The sequence below is a fragment of the Empidonax traillii genome, unplaced genomic scaffold, assembly GCF_003031625.1.
Source record: "Empidonax traillii isolate 1590-97213 ecotype Southwest subspecies unplaced genomic scaffold, ASM303162v1 scaffold502:size815047, whole genome shotgun sequence".
In the NCBI taxonomy this organism is placed as follows: domain Eukaryota; kingdom Metazoa; phylum Chordata; class Aves; order Passeriformes; family Tyrannidae; genus Empidonax; species Empidonax traillii.
This window is the reverse complement of record NW_020955695.1, coordinates 209,404-228,525: the sequence shown is the minus strand read 5'-3', so window position 1 is coordinate 228,525 and position 19,122 is coordinate 209,404. Positions and strand designations below refer to the sequence as shown.

The 19,122-nt window shown below is 60.2% G+C and overlaps 3 protein-coding genes and 2 long non-coding RNA genes across 21 annotated transcripts in view; 3 read left to right on the top strand and 2 right to left on the bottom strand.

The window, feature by feature from the left end:
* LOC114063935 (myomegalin-like) overlaps positions 1-7,426 on the top strand; it is a 35,427-nt gene extending 28,001 nt beyond the window's left edge. For 5 of the 11 annotated variants that reach the window (XM_027896533.1, XM_027896539.1, XM_027896538.1 and 2 more), the window contains 20 exons: positions 28-119; positions 241-389; positions 492-807; positions 899-1,067; positions 1,170-1,286; positions 1,366-1,840; positions 2,078-2,313; positions 2,514-2,565; positions 2,846-3,063; positions 3,214-3,408; positions 3,943-4,164; positions 4,342-4,473; positions 4,603-4,722; positions 4,803-4,980; positions 5,064-5,188; positions 5,399-5,500; positions 5,683-6,260; positions 6,343-6,481; positions 6,586-6,632; positions 6,822-7,426. In XM_027896533.1, coding sequence (XP_027752334.1) covers positions 28-119; positions 241-389; positions 492-807; positions 899-1,067; positions 1,170-1,286; positions 1,366-1,840; positions 2,078-2,313; positions 2,514-2,565; positions 2,846-3,063; positions 3,214-3,408; positions 3,943-4,164; positions 4,342-4,473; positions 4,603-4,722; positions 4,803-4,980; positions 5,064-5,188; positions 5,399-5,500; positions 5,683-6,260; positions 6,343-6,481; positions 6,586-6,632; positions 6,822-6,956 — 3,797 coding nt within the window. In that variant the 3' untranslated portion in view covers positions 6,957-7,426. The remainder of the gene's footprint in view (positions 1-27; positions 120-240; positions 390-491; positions 808-898; positions 1,068-1,169; positions 1,287-1,365; positions 1,841-2,077; positions 2,314-2,513; positions 2,566-2,845; positions 3,064-3,213; positions 3,409-3,942; positions 4,165-4,341; positions 4,474-4,602; positions 4,723-4,802; positions 4,981-5,063; positions 5,189-5,398; positions 5,501-5,682; positions 6,261-6,342; positions 6,482-6,585; positions 6,633-6,821) is intronic. The other 6 variants (XM_027896540.1, XM_027896536.1, XM_027896534.1 and 3 more) reach the window with 5 other exon arrangements.
* Positions 7,427-7,625: 199 nt separating this feature from the next.
* On the bottom strand, positions 7,626-15,419 carry PRKAB2 (protein kinase AMP-activated non-catalytic subunit beta 2). Of its 6 annotated transcripts, none has more exons than XM_027896552.1 (8): positions 15,343-15,419; positions 12,634-12,811; positions 12,238-12,404; positions 11,287-11,380; positions 10,623-10,737; positions 9,298-9,431; positions 8,928-8,996; positions 7,626-8,534 (listed from the first exon to the last, which is right to left on the bottom strand). In XM_027896552.1, the coding sequence occupies exons 2-8, from the start codon at positions 12,793-12,795 to the stop codon at positions 8,457-8,459; spliced, it is 819 nt and encodes a 272-aa protein (XP_027752353.1). In that variant the 5' UTR covers positions 12,796-12,811; positions 15,343-15,419; the 3' UTR covers positions 7,626-8,456. The 6 variants fall into 6 exon arrangements, with proteins under 6 accessions (XP_027752353.1, XP_027752349.1, XP_027752350.1 ...); XM_027896548.1 differs by having other exon boundaries at positions 10,617-10,737; positions 15,343-15,409; XM_027896549.1 differs by lacking the exon at positions 15,343-15,419 and adding an exon at positions 14,168-14,696 and having other exon boundaries at positions 10,617-10,737.
* LOC114063942 lies at positions 10,670-11,255 on the top strand. Its single transcript, XR_003572650.1, has 3 exons — positions 10,670-10,752; positions 10,918-11,016; positions 11,225-11,255. It is a non-coding gene; the product is annotated as an uncharacterized LOC114063942 (long non-coding RNA).
* Positions 15,420-15,665: 246 nt separating the features above from the next.
* The window catches only part of LOC114063938 (dimethylaniline monooxygenase [N-oxide-forming] 5-like), a 5,945-nt gene continuing 2,488 nt past the window's right edge, over positions 15,666-19,122 (bottom strand). Inside the window, exons 1-7 of one of the 2 annotated variants that reach the window (XM_027896544.1) lie at positions 18,949-19,116; positions 18,704-18,866; positions 17,866-18,008; positions 17,417-17,616; positions 16,966-17,315; positions 16,501-16,573; positions 15,666-16,414 (exon numbers count right to left, since the gene is read on the bottom strand). In XM_027896544.1, the coding sequence (XP_027752345.1) occupies positions 16,063-16,414; positions 16,501-16,573; positions 16,966-17,315; positions 17,417-17,616; positions 17,866-18,008; positions 18,704-18,866; positions 18,949-19,074 (1,407 nt within the window). In that variant the 5' untranslated portion in view covers positions 19,075-19,116 and the 3' untranslated portion in view covers positions 15,666-16,062. Of the gene's footprint in view, positions 16,415-16,500; positions 16,574-16,965; positions 17,316-17,416; positions 17,617-17,865; positions 18,009-18,703; positions 18,867-18,948; positions 19,117-19,122 lie in introns of those variants that run through there. The other variant, XM_027896545.1, reaches the window with a different exon arrangement.
* The window catches only part of LOC114063941, a 15,197-nt gene continuing 12,278 nt past the window's right edge, over positions 16,204-19,122 (top strand). The window contains exons 1-2 of the long non-coding RNA XR_003572649.1: positions 16,204-16,318; positions 17,864-17,982. This is a non-coding gene — a long non-coding RNA (uncharacterized LOC114063941). The remainder of the gene's footprint in view (positions 16,319-17,863; positions 17,983-19,122) is intronic.

Genomic DNA, 19,122 nt, shown 5'->3' with positions numbered 1-19,122 from the left:
TGCTTGTTGTGCTGTGCTGTCCCCTAGGTCAGGCTGCAGGCACAGATGCCAACGTGTCCAGCACCAACTTCACCGACAGCATGAAGGAGGAGACAACTCGTGGCGTGGCAACCCAGCAGGTGAGTCAGGGCAGCGCGGCACTGGGAACAGGGGTGGCAGAAGCGGGCACTGCACCACTGCCAAACTGTGTCCTAGCCCCTTTGGAAACGCCCCCATCACCCTCTGTCTTTGTCCCTCTAGAGCAACCCCCGGGCCCTTAAGGAAAGCGGGGGCAACGAAAGGAAAGCAGCACCCACCGTGCCAGAGCGGGAGCTGCGAGCTGAAGAGGAGCTGCGGGAGCTGAAGGCACAGCTGGAGGAAGCCGGCTTCTCCTCCGTCTCCCACATCAGGCAAGAACTCTGTGACTCTGGAGCCAGCGGGTGGCAGTGGTTGCAGGGGACACCCTGCATCCCAGCCACTGCCTGCCCTTCACAGTGCCTTGTGCCTCCCAGGAAGGCGATGCTGAGCCTTTGCCTGGAAAATGCGGAGCTGAAGGAGCGGATGGGTGAAGCCACATCGCTGCTGGAGGGCGGGGAGCAGGAGGAGGCTGGGCTGGGCAGCCCCCTGGCCCCTGAGGCCGGCAGGCTGCAGCGGAAGAGCCGCAGTTCCCTCGGGGACCGCCCGGCCGGAGGCAGTGGGGATGGCCAGGGGGTCCCAGCAGAGAGGGGAACTGTGCCCACCAAACGCCCAGCACTGGAGGCACGATCCCAGGATGACATGCCCAAGAGACCCTGCCCTGGAAACCTGGGTGGAGGGGACGGGAGCCATGTAAGTGCACAGGGGACCAGAATGGAGATGAAGATAGAGATGGGGATGAGGGTGGAAACGGGAGGCTGATAGCCCATCTCCCATCTGGCAGGTGGAGGGCACTGTTCCCGGTGGGAGCTGGCCAGGGCTGGGCACAGAGCTGCGTTCCCAAGTGGCACAGGGCCAAAGGCAGTGCCAGGAGCTGCAGGACAAGCTCGCTGCCTCAGAGGCCACAGTGCGGGCACAAGCCGAGCAGCTGGAGAAGTACCACGTCCTGCTCCGTGAGTTAAAACCCCGGGTGGGAGAGGGAGACTGGCGTGCACTGTGCTGTGCATGGGGCAGGTGCCCAGGGAGAACCCTGAGCTGAATGGGCTGCCCAGCAGGTGAACCTCACACCCAGCAGCTCAGCAAGCAAGTGCAGGTGGACTTCCAGGACCTGGGCTATGAGACGTGTGGGCGAAGTGAGACCGAGGCTGACCGGGATGAGACCACCAGCCCTGGTAAGGAGAGCCAGGGTTCCAGAGATCCCTATGCTTTGCGTGCCTGGCACAGAGAAATGACACACTGTGCCCTCTGCAGAGTGTGAGGAGCCAGATGTATTCAGCGAGCTCAGCCTGGGCGAGGAGCTGGGATCCCCATGCCAGCTAGGGATGCCCAGAGCAGGCAAGACTGCCCAGAAAGTCATGGCCCTGGAGGATGTGGGGGCCCTGCACCAGCACATCCAGGACCTCAAGGCACAGCTGCTCAATGCCAACAAGGTGATCCAGAGCCTGCAGCGCCGTGCTCGCTCCATCTCCGTCACCAGTGGCTACACCTCAGGTGCCGAACGGCCTCTACCAGGTCCCAAGGCCTTGGCCTCCCCAGCCCACAGCCTCACTGACGAGGATGAGGGCTGGCAGTCGGACGGCCACGGCACCCTCTGCCCACCCGCCCTGCGGGCACACCGTGACCTGCAGAGCCTGGTGCACCGTGTGGCCCTCCTGGAGGCGCAGCTGCCCTCAGCCAAGCCTGGAGGGGCTTTGCCCAAGGAGCTGCAATCTGCCACTTGGCCGGGGTATGGTCCTGGGGACTGGGACTGGATGGGGGCCTATGGGAGTTTGCAGGAACTTCCCAGGGGTGGTGGCTTCCTGTTGCATGTTTTCCCTGCAGCCAGGTTCCTGGGGTGTTTGCATGATGGGCCAGAGCCCCAGCAGTGGAGAGTGCACAGACTCTCTCCGTGGCACCCCGTCCCTGCTGTGCTCTCACAGAGTCTGGCTGCCCTGCCAACGCTCTGCTTTCCCATCTCTCCCAGGAAGTACAACTCACTGATCCAGGCGCAGGCTCGGGAGCTCTCCCACCTGCGGCAGATGCTGCGGGAGGGCCGGGGCGTGAGCCGCAGCCTGGCCCAGCACCTGCGGGATGCCCTGCGCTCCTTTGAGGACATTCTCCGTGGCACTGACATCGACTACTACCTGGGCCAGGGCTTTCGGGAGCAGCTGGCCCAGGGCAGGCAGCTGGCTGAGAGGCTCAGTGACAAGCTGGGCACCGGTAAGTACCTTTGTGGGGGGCAGTGGGAATGGGTGTTGTGGGTGCACAACGGGTGAGGAAGGGATGCTTTGATGGGCGAAGGGCTGTAGCCGCTCAGGCATCCTGTGCTGGGCTGTGCTGTCCTGCTATGGCTCTGTTTGGGGCAGGGCGTCCTTGGGTATGGGGACACTGACTGGCTCTTCTCTGGCTTGGTTTTTCAGGAGATCGGCAAGATGGGGAGGATAAAACTAGTCATGAACTCCTGGCACTGAGGTACCTGTTCCCAGGGAGGGCTCGGGGGACCTGCCTGGTATGGGCAGCCCAGGGCCTATCACTGCTCTTGGGGTGGGGGGCCCAGGATGCCCTCAGTGTTTCTGCTTCAGGTGCATGTCCTGGGGCTACCTCTGGGCTTGGGGAGACCTATGAGCATTCCATGTCTCTGAGCAGCCTTGCACCATGAGTGGGACATGCCATGTGGGGTGTCATGTAGGAAAAAGCTGTGGGATGGAGGTCACCCTGACCTGCCAGCCCAAGTGACAGGCTACCTCTGCAGGCTCAGCCGGAAGGTCCAGGAGAAGGAGAAGGTGATGGAGAGCCTGGAAGTGAAGCTGCAGGAGCGCTCTGAGTCCCCAGGTAGCAGCTGCCCACCCTCCGAGTCATCCCACTCTGCCACCAGCTCCTCCTTCACGTCTGAGGGGCTGGAGCCCTGCTCTGATGGGGATGCAGCCAGCGAGTGTAGTCAGTGCCATGAGGAGCCTGCCCAACTCACAGGTACTGCAGGGTGACCAGGGGCCACAACCACCTCTGGACATGCAGACTCAGCTGCTCGGGGTGTGCCAGGGTCCCCAGTGCCCCCAGAGAGAAGGGATCTCTGCTAGGCTGAGCCAGAGCCACGCTAACATCTCTCTCTCCTGTCTCTAGGCCATCACTTGGACTCCTTGTCCAAACCTGTTAGTGCCCCCTTGCCTGCTCTGGCCCCTGGGCTGTCCCCCTTCTTGTCTGCTGGGCCCCCCCTTCCCACGGCCCCACCGTTCCTGGGCTGCTGTGGGACCTCTGTCTGCTCCCTGGCTGAGGCACAACAGGAACTGCAGGTGCTCCAGAGGCAACTGGGAGAAAGTGAGCACGCTGCCTCTGCCTTGGGTTTGGTCCTGCCTGCCCTGCATGCTGTGCTGTGCCTCATCCCCTCCCACCCTCTCTGACCTGTCTGTCTTGCCCTGGACCTTCTGCTTCCTGGGGCTATGGCTTTGAGGTTGGGTCCCATCTCTCTGACTGGCGGACAATGGGAACATGTAGCTCTCGTGCAGAGAGGTCTTGGTGGGTGGAATGGACACAGCTGGAGGCAGTATTAGCCCTTGGTGTGGACACTTGGGTATTCCAGGGCCTCTGAGAAAGGGTGGTTGTGTAGGAGTGGGGCTGAGACCCTCCACCTTGTGTCACATAATCAGCAAGCTCTGGAAGAAACTCTGCTCTTTAGCGGGAATGGGCTTGGTCAGGGTGGGAGGTCAGGGGATGGGGGATCACCATGGGGGGGCAGTGGGCTGCACTGTTGAGCAGAGTGAGAAGGGGGCAAAAGCACATGATGGGAGTGTGTTGCCCCATTTTTTCCTCCCTGCTCATTGTCTTTCTCCCTGCTTTGCCCTGTGCATGGAGGTGTGGCACTGCCTGTGGCACCAGCAAAACCCACAGTCCCACTGGGCCCCTTCGGAGAGGGTGGCAAAGCCCCGTCATCGTTCTGCCCACACAGTGCCCTGCAGAGCCTGGCTGAGCTCCCCGGGGCCACCTCAGCCCGTGTCCTCTGGGAGGTACCCCCGCCCAGCCAGACACCTTACGGGACCCTGCCGTCGGGGTGCACCTCCAGCCACAAGCTAACAGGTACAGTCTGTGCTGGAGAGCACAGGGGCATCCTGCCTGCGTGTGGGGGAGCAGGGAGGAGATCCGGCACCAGAGTGACTGTGGGACATCACTCTGGCGTGGAGCAGGATAGCGGGGATGGCTTGAGGGAGGTGGCACTGCCATTCCTGCCCTGAGCCCTCTCCTTGGCTGTGGCAGGGGCAGACCTGCTGGAGGAACACTTGGTGGAGATCCGCAGCCTGCGCCAGCGCCTCGAGGAGTCCATCTGCACCAACGACCGGCTCCGGGAGCAGCTGGAACGCCGCCTGGCCTCCACCAACAAGGCCAGCGGTACGGGGCTGCACTGGGCCGGGGCTGCCGGGGTCCCAGGCTATGCACACCCTGCTGTATGGGGAGGGTGCTCACCCAGTGTACAGTGGGGCACTGGGGAGAGTGACTCAGCACTGGTCCCCTCTGCAGGATTGCCCAGTGATGTCTATGCCCAGACACCAGAGCTGGGGCTGCAGCTGAGTGGGGAGAACCAGGCTCTGCGTGAGGAAAACCGGACCGTGCGGCTCCAGCGTGACCACCTCTCCCAAGGTAGGGCTGGGCCACCAGCATCCTCAGTCCCAGAGGGCTGAGTGGGGTGGCGGTGACACCTCCATGTTCTCTGTCGGCAGAGTTGGTGCGGGTGCAGAAGGCACTCGTGTCTGCCTGCTCCCGGGCACGGGAGGCTGAAGCAGAGCTGGGCCAGAGGCGTGGGAAGCAGCGGAGGCTGGCAGAAGAGCTCGCTGAGTGCCAAGAGACTGTCCGGCAGCTCCGGGACGAGCGGCTCTCTCTGCAGGAGGACAACAATAGGTAAGGTTTGGGGCATTGTGACCTTGGGGCCACAGGACTGGGCGGCATGGCTGGCACCGGACGCACATGTCACCCTTCTGCAGGCTGCAGCACTCAGTGACACTCCTGCAGCAGCAGAGCGAGGAGCAGCGCCTGCTCCTGCAGACCCTGCGTGCGGAGCTGCACGTCTATGAGAGCCTCCCTGTCCCCTCTGCTGAGACACGAGCAGGTACGGGACCCGTGACCAGCCCCCTCAGCCCCTGGTCTTGGGGTGCCTGGCCCCTCTGCAACCCTTGGGTGGTTCTAAACACCCCTCCTGTCGTGGCAGCAGGTGGGACGTGGTGGCCCTGCTGGCAGGCAGAGAGGGAGGGCAGGACCAGAGCAGGCCCTGGCACAGAGCCACAGATGTCCACAGGGGCTCAGATGCTTCTTGTTCTAGGCTGCTTCCCATCTCCTCCAGTGCGGGATGTTGGCACAAACTCAGCAGCTCCCCTCTTCTCCCCGCTGCCCCCTGGCACGTCCGTGGTCCAGCGGATGGAGGGTGGGTACCAGAGCCTGACCAAACACAGGTCTTAGGAGCTGCTGAGACCTGATAAACTCATGGCAGCTCTCTTGCTGAGCAAGACCAGTGAGCTCAGGGCAGAGCCAAGCCTCCAGGATGGGATGGGGAGGACAATGAGGGGAGCAGGCAGGGTTCCTCACCTATCCGTGCTTGTTCCACAGAGCCGCGAGGGACAGACCCACTGGTGAGGAAGAGCGAGGTACCGATGGGGGCTCACGTCATCAGCCGCCTGGACACGTATCAAGCCCTGGAGCAGCACATTGTGGAGGGGAAGGCCTTGGCCCGTGAGCTGATGTGTCTCACACGTCCGGCGCTTGGGCTGCCCAACTGCCTGCTCACAAGAAAGGAGGTAAAGTGTGGGCAGGATGGGGCTGGCAACACCCAGGGGCCAGACCCTTTGTGCACCACGTGTGACACGGCTCCTGAGCATAGAATCAGCCCCGAGGCCTGCAGGGCTGGCAGGAGGCAGGGAGCCTCCAGCCTGAGGCCTGCTGCTGGCACTGCCCTACCACAGTGGGCTGGGCATGGCGAGTCCCCAGGTGCACTGGGATGTGGGTGCCCCAGCAGCACCTGCTCCCGCACCCTTCTCCCACAGGCCTTGGGATGGACGGGGACAGGGCAGGGACACCTGTGGGGCAGTGCCAGCACCCTGCACAGCATCCTGGAGGAGTGTGTGTCTCTCCTCACTGCCTTCTGGAGCACTGTGCTGCCCGTCAACCTCACTCAGCACCAGGGCAAGGTGAGCAGAGGCTGGGGGCTGGCAGGACGGTGGGGCTGGGTGCTCACTGCTCACGACATTCCTCTCCTCTCCGTGCTCCCAGGAGCAGGCACTACAGGGCGAGATTGCAGCGCTGCGGGCCCGGCTCTCTGAGAGGGAGGATGCCCTGCAGAGCACGGCCAAGCGGCTGCGCAGCACAGCACAGCTCAAGGACAGCATGGAGCACTTCATCGTTAGCCAGCGTATGTGGCCCCAGTGGCACGGCCAAGCTGGCCTGGTCCCCAACTACCTGGGGTGGCTCCACAGCAGAGGGACCTCACTGACACCATCTCTCTCTCCTCTGCAGTGACCAGGACCCACAACGTGCTGCGCAAGGCCAGGACGAACCTGGAGGTGAGTTTGCCCTGGCAGCCAGTGTGGGATAGGGATGGGTGTCTCTGTCCTAGTGAGTCCTGATGGCCTGGGGATGGGCACAGGTGACACACCCTGCGGTGGCTGACCGGCCAGCTGGGTGCAGTAGTGTGTTCTAGGGGGGCACACATTTTTGTTGTCTATCCGCAGCCTGTGTGTCCACGCCCCCAGGGCACAGCAGCTCTCCCTCTTACTGCTATGTGTGGTCTCTTGCCAGGTGAAGGCCCAGCAGGCCCTGCCTGTCGCTTGAACCCCAGGCAGGGCAGGGAGCGATGGCCCAGCCTGGAACAGCCCGCTGGCTGCTGACTCATGCCATGCCAGAGGGCTGGAGCAGACTCTGTCCCTGCTACTCGGAGGGCTGGGGTGGACAGGGGGCTGGGGTGTGCTACACTGTTAGTGGGTTTGGGCTGCTGTGGTGATCGCATGCCCTTCACCAGCCTTTGCTTGGCATTGCAGCAGCAGCTGCTGGCTTGGGCTTTGCCTGCCCCATGCTTCAGTGCTCGCCCCCCTCCACCCTTGAGTGTTCAGTGGGATGACAGAGCCCTCTGCACTGAGTACCCCTTGCCCTGGGACCTGGTCCCACCTGTAACCCTGCTGAGTACCTGTCCCTGACCATGGATGTATGTATATGTATATAGACAGAGGTATTGGAACTGCATTTTGGGGGCTTCCCAGGCATGCTGGGGCCCCAGAGCGGGAGGAAGATGTAAGAAATGCCATATTGTGTTCAGTGGCTGAAGAGTCCCCAATAAAGGTTACCTTTGGGTTGTGGTGTTTCTGGCATGCCCGTCTCTGCAGCAGTGCTGCCCCTCCCCAACCTCCCCCAGCACAGGGTGCCAAAGGCACCAGCTGGCCCCAAGGGGGTGGCTCTGTGCCCCACCCCAGCACCCCTAGAGCAGCTCTGTGCCCCACTGGGTGCTGCCTTTCCTGCTCTCGCTGTTTCAGAGCCCCCCTCCAACAGCAGGCAAGCAGCCTCGAGAACAATAAATACTGTAATAAATAGAGAAATCCCTGTCCCGTGGCACTGCTGCGGCAGCAGGCGGTGCAGCCAGGGTCCTGGGGTGCCTGCCCGGCTCTGCTCTCCCCAGACCCTTCAGCGTGGGCATGTGCCAGTGCCCCTCTGGCTGAGATGAAGTCAGCTCTGTCCCATAGAAGCACTGAGTGCTGGGGACAGAGCAGTCAGTCCTTGACGGTGCTGTCCCAGCGGCAGGTAAGCGTGGCTGTGTCTGGCTGAACCTTCCACCCTGCTGGCTCGATGCTGAACCTGGCAGAGCTGAGAGCCCTCCTCAAAGCTGGGGGACAGCCCCATAGCCAGGGCTGTGGGACGGGGCAGGTAGCAGGCTGGAGTGTCACAGAGCCCCTCGTGATCATGGTGGCCTTTGGAAACTCAAGACCAAGACAGCAGAGCAACCTTCAGCAGGTAGGACACGTTCCTGGAGGCCTGGGCTGAGGGCAGTGCTAGGATCACCTTGGGGCCCTTGCAGGCCGGAGAAGACAGGCAGGGTGAAGCCCTTTCCGTGTTGGGCGTGAGAAAAGGCTGTTCTGGTGAGCAGCAAAGTGGTCCCAGAGACTCACAGAAGCCTAGGGGAGCTGCAGGTGGGCGGAAACCAAGGGCTAAATCAAACCACGCCAGTAGGATGAGACAGTGTCACAGGCCCCAGTGGCCCCGGGCTCATCGCCAGGGCCTGTGTCCCTGCCAGGTTTGAGGCTGGAGCCAGCGGCCAGTTCTCACACAGTCCCGTGGCCCAGTGTGTGCAGACAAAGCGGCGTTTCGTGTCCTGCGTGGAGGGTGGGCGAGGCCCTGGCTCAGATGGGCTTGTACAGCAGCGTGGTGACGTACTTCTTCTTGTAGCGGTGCGTGGCGCTGAGCACCATCACGCCGTCCTGCGAGAGGCACAGCGTCAGCGGGGGCAGCCCTTGGGAACAGGGCTCTGGGGGCTCAGGGAGCTGCCCCAGCCCATCCCTGCTGTCCCGAGTCTCACAGCCTGTGAGACACATCCAATACACAACAGGATGCCAGGGCAGAGGGGCTGGTTTGGGGCTGCTCAGCTCCACCATGGCGCAGGTAGGCAGTTGAAGGGAATTGTAAGGAAGCCACAACCTCCACCCCTGCACGTGCCACACTTCAGTGGGCAGCCATGCTGCCCTTGCATGGGTCCTCTGGTCCCATCTCCCCCCCAGCTGTCCAGGTTCTGCTCCCGGCAGGTGCTGCAGGCTCCTGGAAGCCACAGCAGCTCCCATTCCCTCCCCCAGCAGCCAAGTGGGACCTGTGCTTACCTTGATGGAGAGCGCGTAGAGGTGATTGAGCATGACGTGGTTGGGTTCAGGCAGGAGTGCTGGGTCACACTAGGAGGAGAGAAGTGTCACAAGGGAACAGCAGAGCCCTGATCTCCCAGCCCTAGCTAGCACAGGGAGCTGCTGTCTCAGGCAGCTAGAGCTTGCTGGTGCTTCTGGCTGTTCTGAACAGGAACAGAGCTCAGCTAAGCACCAGGAGGCCAAATCAGAGTGGCTAATGGGAAAAGTGATGCTTTCCCTAGGAAATGCCAAAGGCCAGGCCCCAGCCAAGGGGAGATCAGGCTCCCTGCAGACAGGACTCCCCTTCCGCCCCCAGTGCAGCTCTCTGTGTGGTCACTGTGCTGGTACGCACCGAGATATTGGTGTCCTTGTTCAGGATGACCTGGAGGAGGTGAGGCGGGAGGATGGGTGGGGATTTGAAGCGCTCCTCAGGCCGGTATACGTACATCTCCTGGCCGTAAGGTCCAGGTGGTGAGCTTGATAAGTCTGGAGAGAAGAGAAAGGAGGAGACATGAAATGGATAAAGCAGGATGGAAGAGCACAGAACGGTATCCCAGAAGCTGAGAAGGAGCCAGCAGGACCTTTCAGGCACAAATATCTTCCACAAGCCATGGCCAGGTATCTATCCTTTTGCAACAGTTAAGCCTTTTCACAGCAGAAAAAGCAGCCAAGTGAGCCCTGGGCATTACCAAGCAGGGCTGTAAGCTGGTCCATGCACTGACACAGCACAAGCACCCTGTGGTACCCACCACAAGAGCCCTGCACATGTTCTCGGTCCAGCCAGGTCCTTCTCCCACAGGAAGCAGCTGGCTCGTCCCAGGGCTGTACCCTTGGCAGCAGGGACACAGGGATCAGTTTGCCTGCATGCTCTTTGTACTGCAGGACTGCCTGATGAGGGGGTCCAGGAAAAGCAAATGGAAACTCTAGACTGAGCAGCTGTTCCACACATGGGAGGGACCACAGGAGCTTGTGGTCACTGGAAGCTGGACTGGCCGCATCTCCCAGCTATATCTGATCTGATAATTTTGGAACAGCCAGCACCCAGAAGGGCTCCATCTCTCTGAGCTGCTGCTGCCTGCTGGCTTCTCTCCAGCAAAGTGCCACTTGCCTGGGCTGGGAAAGGACATGGAGCTGAGCTGTATCTGAGATGGGGTTGTATCAGGGACCAACACACGACTGAGCTGCCTGCCAGCATTACACACCAAGCCAGCACTGCCGGTGCCTGCATGGTAACCTAACCTGCTGCTGTAACACAAGCAGAGAGGGAGGTCTGCAACATGCTACCACTAGTACAAATTACCTTGGCGTGAAAACTAAGAGTAGCTGCTGAAAATAACCTGGATCCTGCTCTCACCTAGCTTGTACCCTGGATCAGATGACTTACAGTTGCTCAGACAGACAGGGCTGATGTTCCCAGCGTTCACCAGTCCAAAACGGCTCCCTCAGCCGGCTCTGCTCCAGTGCTAGCACAGAACAAGTTACACCAGCACAACCCCTCCAGAAAGACGAGGCCTCAGCTGTGGGCTGCTGAGGATATGGTGCCAAACACTATTCATCCTGAATGCAGGCCCACACCTCTGCCCAGAGGGTCTGCTCACCCCAGAGCAGCAAGTCTCAAAGCAGAGGAGGTGGAAAACAGCACATGCAAAGCTGTAATGCCACAAAACTCACCCCGACCTGAGGTTTCTGAGCTCTCCAGGGAATCCACCTTCAGTGCATCGAACACCTCGAAGTCAGACTTCTTGACGTGGATTAGGTTGTTAATCGTCCCCATCTGGCTGGTGACCACGGGCTGCAGAGAACTGAGGTAAGAATCTTCCTGTGTTCACCTCCAAACGAAGCACACTCAATGCTTCCCAGATCCTCCCAGCCCAAGCTGTCTTCGCTGCACCACTACCTCAGGGCACATGTGGCTGGTGTCTAGCTCTGCTCTGTGCTTGTTTATCCTGGGAGGATTTCCCTTTACTCCTAGGCTCCTATATCACCTCCTGTTTTCATCCTCCATCCTGTTACATGGGTGTGTTCTCCTTGCCATGCTGCTACCACATGATTCAGTTTGGAGAACCTGCAAGTAAGTGATGACCCCATGGCTAATCTTTCCATGTAGACAAATTCCCAATGGGATTTAAAGGCCTTCTGGCATTTCCCTGCCCTTCCCCAATGCTTTCATAATCATGATTAAGTCTAGAGGAATCAGCCTCTGACAGGACTCAGGGGATGGAGGTGCCCCTTTTAATTTGGCAGATGACCTCCTCTTCTTCCTGTTCCCTCTTTTGCAGTTACATCCTGTCTAGTTCCCAGAAGAAGACAAGATTTTCAGGGATAAAGCATTGAGTGTTACCTCAGATGGGTCGTGGACCCACTGGCCATCCACAAAAAATTTGTACTGGTGCTCTCCTTCTGGGAGATCCAGGATAGCAACGAAGTCGTTGTGGCTGTGCAGAGAGAAAAGACGTGCAACAGGATTACCCTGTTGACGCTCTGGATGCTGCACTTCCACGGGGCCCCAGGAATCAGCACTGCCCAGCCCCTCTCACCCCAGCATCTTCCTGTAGGGTTAGGCTTGCTCATCGTCAGTGACCTGAGGCATGGCCACAACAGGCACGAGCATTCCAAGCACTAGCATGGCTCAAACCCCTGGGATCCCAGCTGCAAGGAGAGCAGGAGGCAGTCCAGCCATCCAAGCCCAGAGGCAGTGGATGTGACAGGCACCTTGTGCAAGGCACACTGGGGAGGATGCGTGGGCAAAGCTCCTGGACCTGTGCTGACATGGCAGGACGAGAGCAAGTGAGGCAGCTCTGTTTGTGAAGTCTGCAATTCCGGAAGAATTGCTAGGAGTCCTACACAGAGCTTCCATGTAAATCACAGACTTGCTGCAGAACAGCAAGAACATCATTAGGGCAGAAAGACATGTGAGGGACAACCAACCAACCCCCACTGGCAGCAATACAACTAGGCATGGGGTAAAGCAACAGCCAAGGGAAGAGCTGGCAGCTTTCAGAGCACTGCTGCATACCTGGGCAGGGCTCTGCTGTCAAGACTGACTCCTGCATGACATACAGCTGGGCAAGCACAGTGGCCTATCCTGTCCTGTCCCTCTGTTTCACAACTTCCCACAGTCCCTGCAGGACCATCAGGGAAGGAGCTGACTATGTATTTGTGCTCAGACTCCCAGCATAGATGAACGGGAAAAGCCAGGTGAGCAAAGGGAACAGCGACCAGCACAGAGAAGGGAAAACATTCCCTGCAATGGAGCAGAGGAGCATATAGAGTGACCTGAAGGACTGGCTACCTCTTGATGAGTGGGATCTTGGTGCTCCAGTTGTTGAAGGATCCAGAGATGAAGACCTCTTTGCCTCCATCAGCCCAGCGGATGACAGTTGGACGAGCCTGTTGGGATGGTTTCACTGACTCCTCTAGATCTGGCTGCCATGACACAAACTCCTTGTCCCCAGGAATCTGAGCAAAGAAAACCAGAGCCTGACTAAGACACGAAGACAACCATGAACACATTCGCTTCCCCCTGGCCTCTACCACCACGCCTGCACATCCCAGACAGGAGCACTGCAGAGCTCCTCCAGCCTCCCAGCTCCCCACAAACCCCTCACGAGGCTGGGAGCACAGCCCCCCACAGCCAGTGAGCTGAAGCTGCAGAGCAGAGACAGGGAAGGGAGCAGCCAGCCCCTACCTTGGAGTCATGGGAGCTGAAAACACTGGGGTCATCAGTGCTGCCCACCATGATCTTGTGCGGGTGCTCCTTGGTGGGGTGGGAGGCACCGGAGCCGTCCGAGCGGTGGGACTTGGAGACATGGCGCTCCCCGGACACTCGCTCGCTGGTGGTATTACCCATGACAGCTCAGCAGCCCCTGTGGGAGAGAGAGAACAACACTATATCTGTGCATACGGGCTCTGGCAGTGAGGAGAGGAGCAAAGGCGACGTTTCCCAATGCTCTTTGCCAGCGGAGATGGACAGCAATCCTAAAAAAGGCCCCAAGTTCATTCCCACTACCAAGTTTGGGAGCTGAAGGCTCCACAAACAAGACAGCTTGAATTAATTATAGCTGTTCCTTAAGAACCATCACTCTAGTTAAGCTGGTAATTGTTAAGACTCCAAAAACGATACTAATTCACCTATGTCTCACATCAGCCCTCAGCAGCCAGCAGAGTTGAGGGGCTGATGGGAAAAAAAAAGCCAACCCTTACTGGCAAATCATTGCTTGGCGTTAACAGAGCCTCTTTCACAGTCCCCCAGTCAGGCTCTACAGACAAATCCCCTACATCCAGCCAGAAAACAACCAGAGAGTGAAAGTAGCAGCTGTTTTACAGCTCCCCACAAGTCTCCAAGAGCTCACAGGCAGAAGAGCAGAGTCTTGCGCCTGGCAAAGATGACAGGGAGCATTTAAAGTGTCCGAGTGGAATCGCCCAAGCTGGAGCTTGTCCAAGGAGTGGGGCTAATGTTGTGCTGTCTGCAAAAAGCTCTCAGCAGCACTCACTTATGATTCACCAGGCAAGCCACCGTGTCAGCTGCAGCACAGCACAGCGAGGAGGTCCGCTTGTTGTGACTGAACCAGCGGCACCACCCCGAGCACTCCGGCATCTGCCTGGCTGTCTGGAGGCACACAATGAGGGAAGGGCAGCCCCAGCCACCTCAGTGTCCCCCTGCAGCTGGAGATGGGCCTCCATCCCCAATCTCACCCAGCTCAGAGAAAGCAAAACAGGACAACTGACCAAGCCACAAACAACTCTTGGGACAAACAACAAAGCCACCGCAAGCTACACAGGACTCTTCAGGCCTTACCCAGTTCTCAAGGGCTGAGATGGATTGGGGTTCTCCTGCTTTCCAGGCTTATTTTGCAGCTTTCAGCCTACTGTGGGCTCTGTGGAACAAGGCAAGGGGACAGCCAGCCTTGTTTCATGTGCTCACTTGTGACATTTGGAGGTTTGTTTAGAAGATCAAGTTATACGAAGGGTGCCAGGCAAGGCTGCCAGCCAAAGCCAGGCTTTAGAACATTACGAGGCAATTACTGAAGTATTTCTTAAATCCTGAAGGCTAAAAGGCAGCTCAAGAGGGCAGCTAACCCACACCTTCACCCTTCTCAGTGCAGATCAAGTGTATCTGATGATCCAGGTCAGGGGAGCTGTACCTCTTGCTCTGACATTTTCCCCTCTGCTCTGAGGAGGCTCAGCCAGCTCCTCACAAAAACTGCCCCTGTGCCACTAACCTGTTGTTGAGGAGTTTTCTCCCCAGTACCTCCACTAAGGATCCCTCACTTCTTATCAACAGGGAGGAAGGCAGGAAAGGTCGAACATTCTCTTGTACCAGGACAGACAGACTCGAGAGATACATGGAGGTGTTAACAGATGGGAAGCTTCCGTTTCTCTTCTCTAAAAGGAATCCAGTCCCTCTGCCCCTTACAGGTCACGCTCTCCAAACACCTCCTGAGGTTTATCCCAACCGGTGTCTCCTTTCTGGTGTGTGCCACCTGAATCCCCTGCATCGAACACACAGGCACCCTGCTTGTGCTGGGACAGCAGCCTGTGGTATGTGGCTTTGCTGAATCAACTTCTACAGCTCAAACCCTCCTTGCAGCTGCACCCAGACCAGCCCTTGTAGCACGGCACGTTGTGACGGTGTGACACGGGTACGTCCGAGTCACAGATGGCAGCGCTGCCCACACCAGAGCCCAAGCAAAGCTCCGCGGCGTCTCGGCGCATCGGCTCCCAGTTTGGCAGCGAGCCCCTGCCAGCCGCAGCCGCAGCGAGGAGGGTGCCTGCCTGCCCCATCGCAAGGCCCCTTCGGCTCCAGCCAGCCCCACCTCCCCACTCTGAAAACGACAAGCGAAATACACCAATTCCCGCCGGGATCTGTCCCGCTCGCTGCCTCTCCCCCTGGCCGGTGCCCCGCACCGGGAGGCACTGTGCGGCACCCGAGGGGTCTGTGCACAGGGACGTGTGTCTCTGCCCGGCATCCCGCCGGGACGGCACCTCTCGGGGCTGTCGTGGCCCAGGGAAGCCCGATCCGCCCGGGCTCTCCCTCCTCCTGAGGTTGCCGTAAGGTTAAGGGGATGAGCTGCGAAAGTGGGGGAGGAAAATCTCCCTCCGAGCAGGCAGGGCTGGGGCAGTGGCGGGGCTGCCACGGCGGGTTCGGCCAAACCACCCGCGGCTCTGCCGTGGCCCACGGGGAGAGCGGGACGCACCGGCAGGGACGGGGCCCTCCCGAGGGGCTGCGAGCCGGGGTTTGCACCGGTGCGGGCTCCGGGACACGATCACACCGCTACACCGCCCGGCCGTGCCCGGCCCACCGCCCCCCGCGGCGCCGCCCGGCCAGCCGCCACCATCACCGCCACCCACCCGGGACACCCCGCCGCCCCCGGGCCCGGCCCCGGCCCGACCCCACCTGCCGCCGCCGCCGCCCCGCTCTCCGCCTCCGTCCAAGATGGCGCCACCCCCCGCCGGCCGCTGCGGGGCGCTCTGGCCCGCCCCCGCCCCGCTCCGCGGCCGCGCCCCGCCCCGGACCCGCGGCCCCGCCGCCGGGCACCCGCCATGTTTACTGAGGGCGGCTCGACCCGTTGTCGCTAATCGTGCCCGGGCGGGCGGGCGCGGGTCCGCTCGGCTTCACCCCCGCCGGCGGCCATGTCTGCTTAGGGCAGGGCGGTGCCGGTGCCGGGGATATTTGGGGGGCTGCGGGCAGCGAGCAGGTGGGGTGCTGCCCGTGGGCTGGGCAGACGCCTCAGAATAGACCCCACAGACTGAGACAGCCAAGCAGTGTGGTCCGTGGTCCCCTTCGGCATAGAGACAAGCTTTATTGTCCTTTTCCTGAGGCGCGTTCCCGGTTTCCCCACCACCTCAGCGTGACCTAACCCACAGACACAGCTTGTGGTGCTGCCGGGCCAGGATTTAGGAGAGGGAAGTGACCCCCGTCCTCAGAGCAGCCCGCGACCAGGACTTGCGTATCCCTGGCACAGCAGGAAGACAGGACAGACCGGGCTGCACCTTCAAGGAAGGACTCCCTCCGTGCCTCCGGGCGTGGCGGCACACCTAGCAAGGGGCATCAGACACATGCCCAAAGGAAAAGGAAAAGATTGCCGGGACGACCCGCTGTCTCCTTCACTTTAGGCTAAGGAGAGCGCGAGCCGTAGGCGAGGATGGCCGCAATCACGCCGAGGATGCCGAAGAGGACAGTGAGGATGCGGGACAGGGCGCCGGGGCGGGCGCTGCCCCGGGGCTGCAGGGCTCGGACCACCCGCTGCCGCTGGGTCAGGATGGCCTCCCTGGCACCCGCCCACGCACCCGGGCCCCGCAGCCGGTACTGGTACGGCGTGCAGGGACCGAAGGCCACCTCCAGAGCCAGCTTGGGGTCCGTGAGGAACAGGGTGAGCAGGTTGGGCTTTACCCCCAGCTGGCAGGCGAGCTCGTCCATGTAGGGGATGTAATCCACCTGGATGGTGTGCCGCTGGCTCTTCACGTACCTGTGGGCGGGCAGGAAGGGCAGGCGGGTTTGGCACATGGGCACGGGGCTAAGGGTGGCAGAGGTGATGCTGTGCAGGGTCCTTACCGCTTGGCCATTTGGTCCTTGGTCCGTGAGATCTCAGCCAGCATGTTGGCAAGTGGCGGCAGGTCCTTCAGCCCTGGGGAAGAGGAAGCTGCAGCTGGAGGGAGGGCTGTGCTCCCACGGCTGTCTGGATGGCTCAGCCAGGCCTCTGCTTGCACATGTAAGCCTTTAGGGCTTTGGGGAAGTGCCGCCACCTCAAGAGCAACGTGGGAGGCATGGGCAAAGAAAGTAATGGTTGGAAAGGAAAGGGAGAAGGTGGTTTGCAGGCAACAGGACCTATTAGTGGCCTCCATAAGAGACAATCAGTGCAAGACTTGTTGCAAAATACAACACTGGTTTTTGTCCTCATGAAGAAGCAAAAGGACAATAAAAAGGTGAGTGTGGGGAGGCAGCATGTGAGGGGATAACACCTTGTTCTTGGTGTGGCTAGGGAAACCTGGCTGCATCCCCCCAAACTGCCTGACTTACCCTTGAAAACTTGTGTGGCCCAGCGACACTGGAGCTCGGAGATGGGCATGATGGCACCCAGGGGCTGGATGAGGCCAATGAAAGCCAGTGTTGGCTTTTCCAGCTCAGGGGGGAACATGAATTTGTAGAGGGAGATCTGGTTCTCCACCACCTTCACGCACCCCTCGAGGAAAGGGAAGGAGAAGCTGTATCCTGTGGCGAAGACCACGGCGTCGATGTTTTCCCTGGTGCCATCCTCAAAGATGGCAGATGTCTCTGTGAACTCCTGGATGTTCGGCTTCACCCGCACCCTGCCCGAAATGATGCGGTTGGGTAGGTCATCGTTGACGGTCGGGTGCTGGTCAAAGATCCTGGAAGGCACGGACAGACCTTGTATGGGCTTGGGCAGTGGGACGGGCAGCAGGATGGGCATTGCTGGGACAGGTACCCGGAGTGCTGCCGGGGCACTCACCTGTGCTGGGGCTTTAGGCCGTAGAGTGTGTGGTCAAAGCGGGCGTTCAGCTTCCTCTCCATGAAAGAATTGATGATGTTTTGAGGCAGCAGGCTCTGGAGGAGCTGCTTGAAGCGGCTGAGGTTGCTCAAGTCAAAGGGGTACCCACTGTCCGCCACCCGGTGTAGCACCCAGGTCCCACGCTTGGTGCTGAGGAAAACCTGGGAGAAAAGGAGAAGAGAGGTGGCAGCATGGCAGCATCCTGAGACCAGGCTGGACCGTTGCCATGCTCTGGGGACAGGGATGCCAGCACAGTTGCTGAGACCACAGTAGACACCACCACTGAGAGGGGATGCGGTGGGTGCTGGAGGGAGGGGAGTGCACAGGGGGTGTGGGGGGGATGATCAGTGCTCTCCCAGATCGGGGTCTGAATAATAAGCACCCCATCCCTGTTGGCTCTCCCAGCAGACCTGTTTGGCTGTGTTGCTCAGCTCCACTGCGATATCGACGCCTGAGTTCCCGGTGCCAACCACGACCACCCGCTTTCCCAAAAAGGACTGTGGGCTCTTGTAGTCCCGGCTGTGCAGGTACCAGCCCTCAAACTTTTTCAGCCCTGGAAGAGAGAGGGAAGCCATGCTGGGCTGGGATGTGGGGCAGGAGAGTGGCGGCCCCCTGATCAGATCGGTAGTATATTTTGGGAACAGGCTGGGACCAGCCCTGGGGTAGTGCCCAGAAAGGCAGTGGCATCTCCAGCCTTGGAGTTTCTCAGTGTGGTCCTGAGAATCCTACTCTGGCTTTGGGGCTAGCCTAACTTGGAGCAGCTTGAACAGGATACTTTTGTGCTTCGATACCAAAATCCTCCTGTGGTTCCTGTCTGGTGCCATGTACTGAGACTAGAGCAGCAGCTGGGGTTTGCGCCATATCACCAGACCCTGGTGATGGTGTCCTCCTGCCTGTTCCCCAGCCAAAGAGGGTCTCCACAGCTGAAAGCCCTCCAGGCATTTTTGTCTGGCACCCAAAGGAGAAGGCCAGCATGAGTGCTGAGCTCTTAAGCTTGGTGAGGAGCTGGAGAGCCCAGCATGTGCTTGGCCAGCAGTGTGGAGAGGGAGCCTGTCTCTGGTGGGAGAGGTACACTGGCAGCAGTGACATCTGCCAGCAGGATGCTCTGGGTGCTCAAGCAATCCCACCTGGTGTGTTGAAACTTCAGAGGCATTTTTGGTTGCACCCAGAGCAGGGTGGAGGCTGAGCTGGAGAGGAGGGTGGTCCCAGAGATGTCAAGGACCAGGCGAGCAGCCTGTGGGGCAGTACCTGGGAAGGTGTTCAGTGGGAGATGTGCATCAGTGTGGTGCCCGCTGCACACCAGCACGGCGTCGAAGACAGCCGCCTCCTGCTTCCCCTCGCTCTCCGTCACCACCTCCCACTGGCCCGTGGTGGCAAAGTCGGGGCACTTGGACACGCGGCACACGCTGGTCTGGGTGCAGGGGGAGTGGGTGTCAGTCACCCTGCGCCCCCTGGCCCCGCTGCCACCACCCCCTTGGCCCCCCAGCTCTCACCCTGAAGCGGATGTGGCGGAGCAGGTCAAAGTGCTGAGCGTACATGCGGAAGTACTCCATGATCTTGGAGTTGTGCATGTAGTTGGGGAAGTCCTCGGGGATGGGGAAGTCGCTGAAGCACATCATCTCCTTGGAGGTGTTGATGATGACGGAGCGGTAGATGCTGGCACGGCC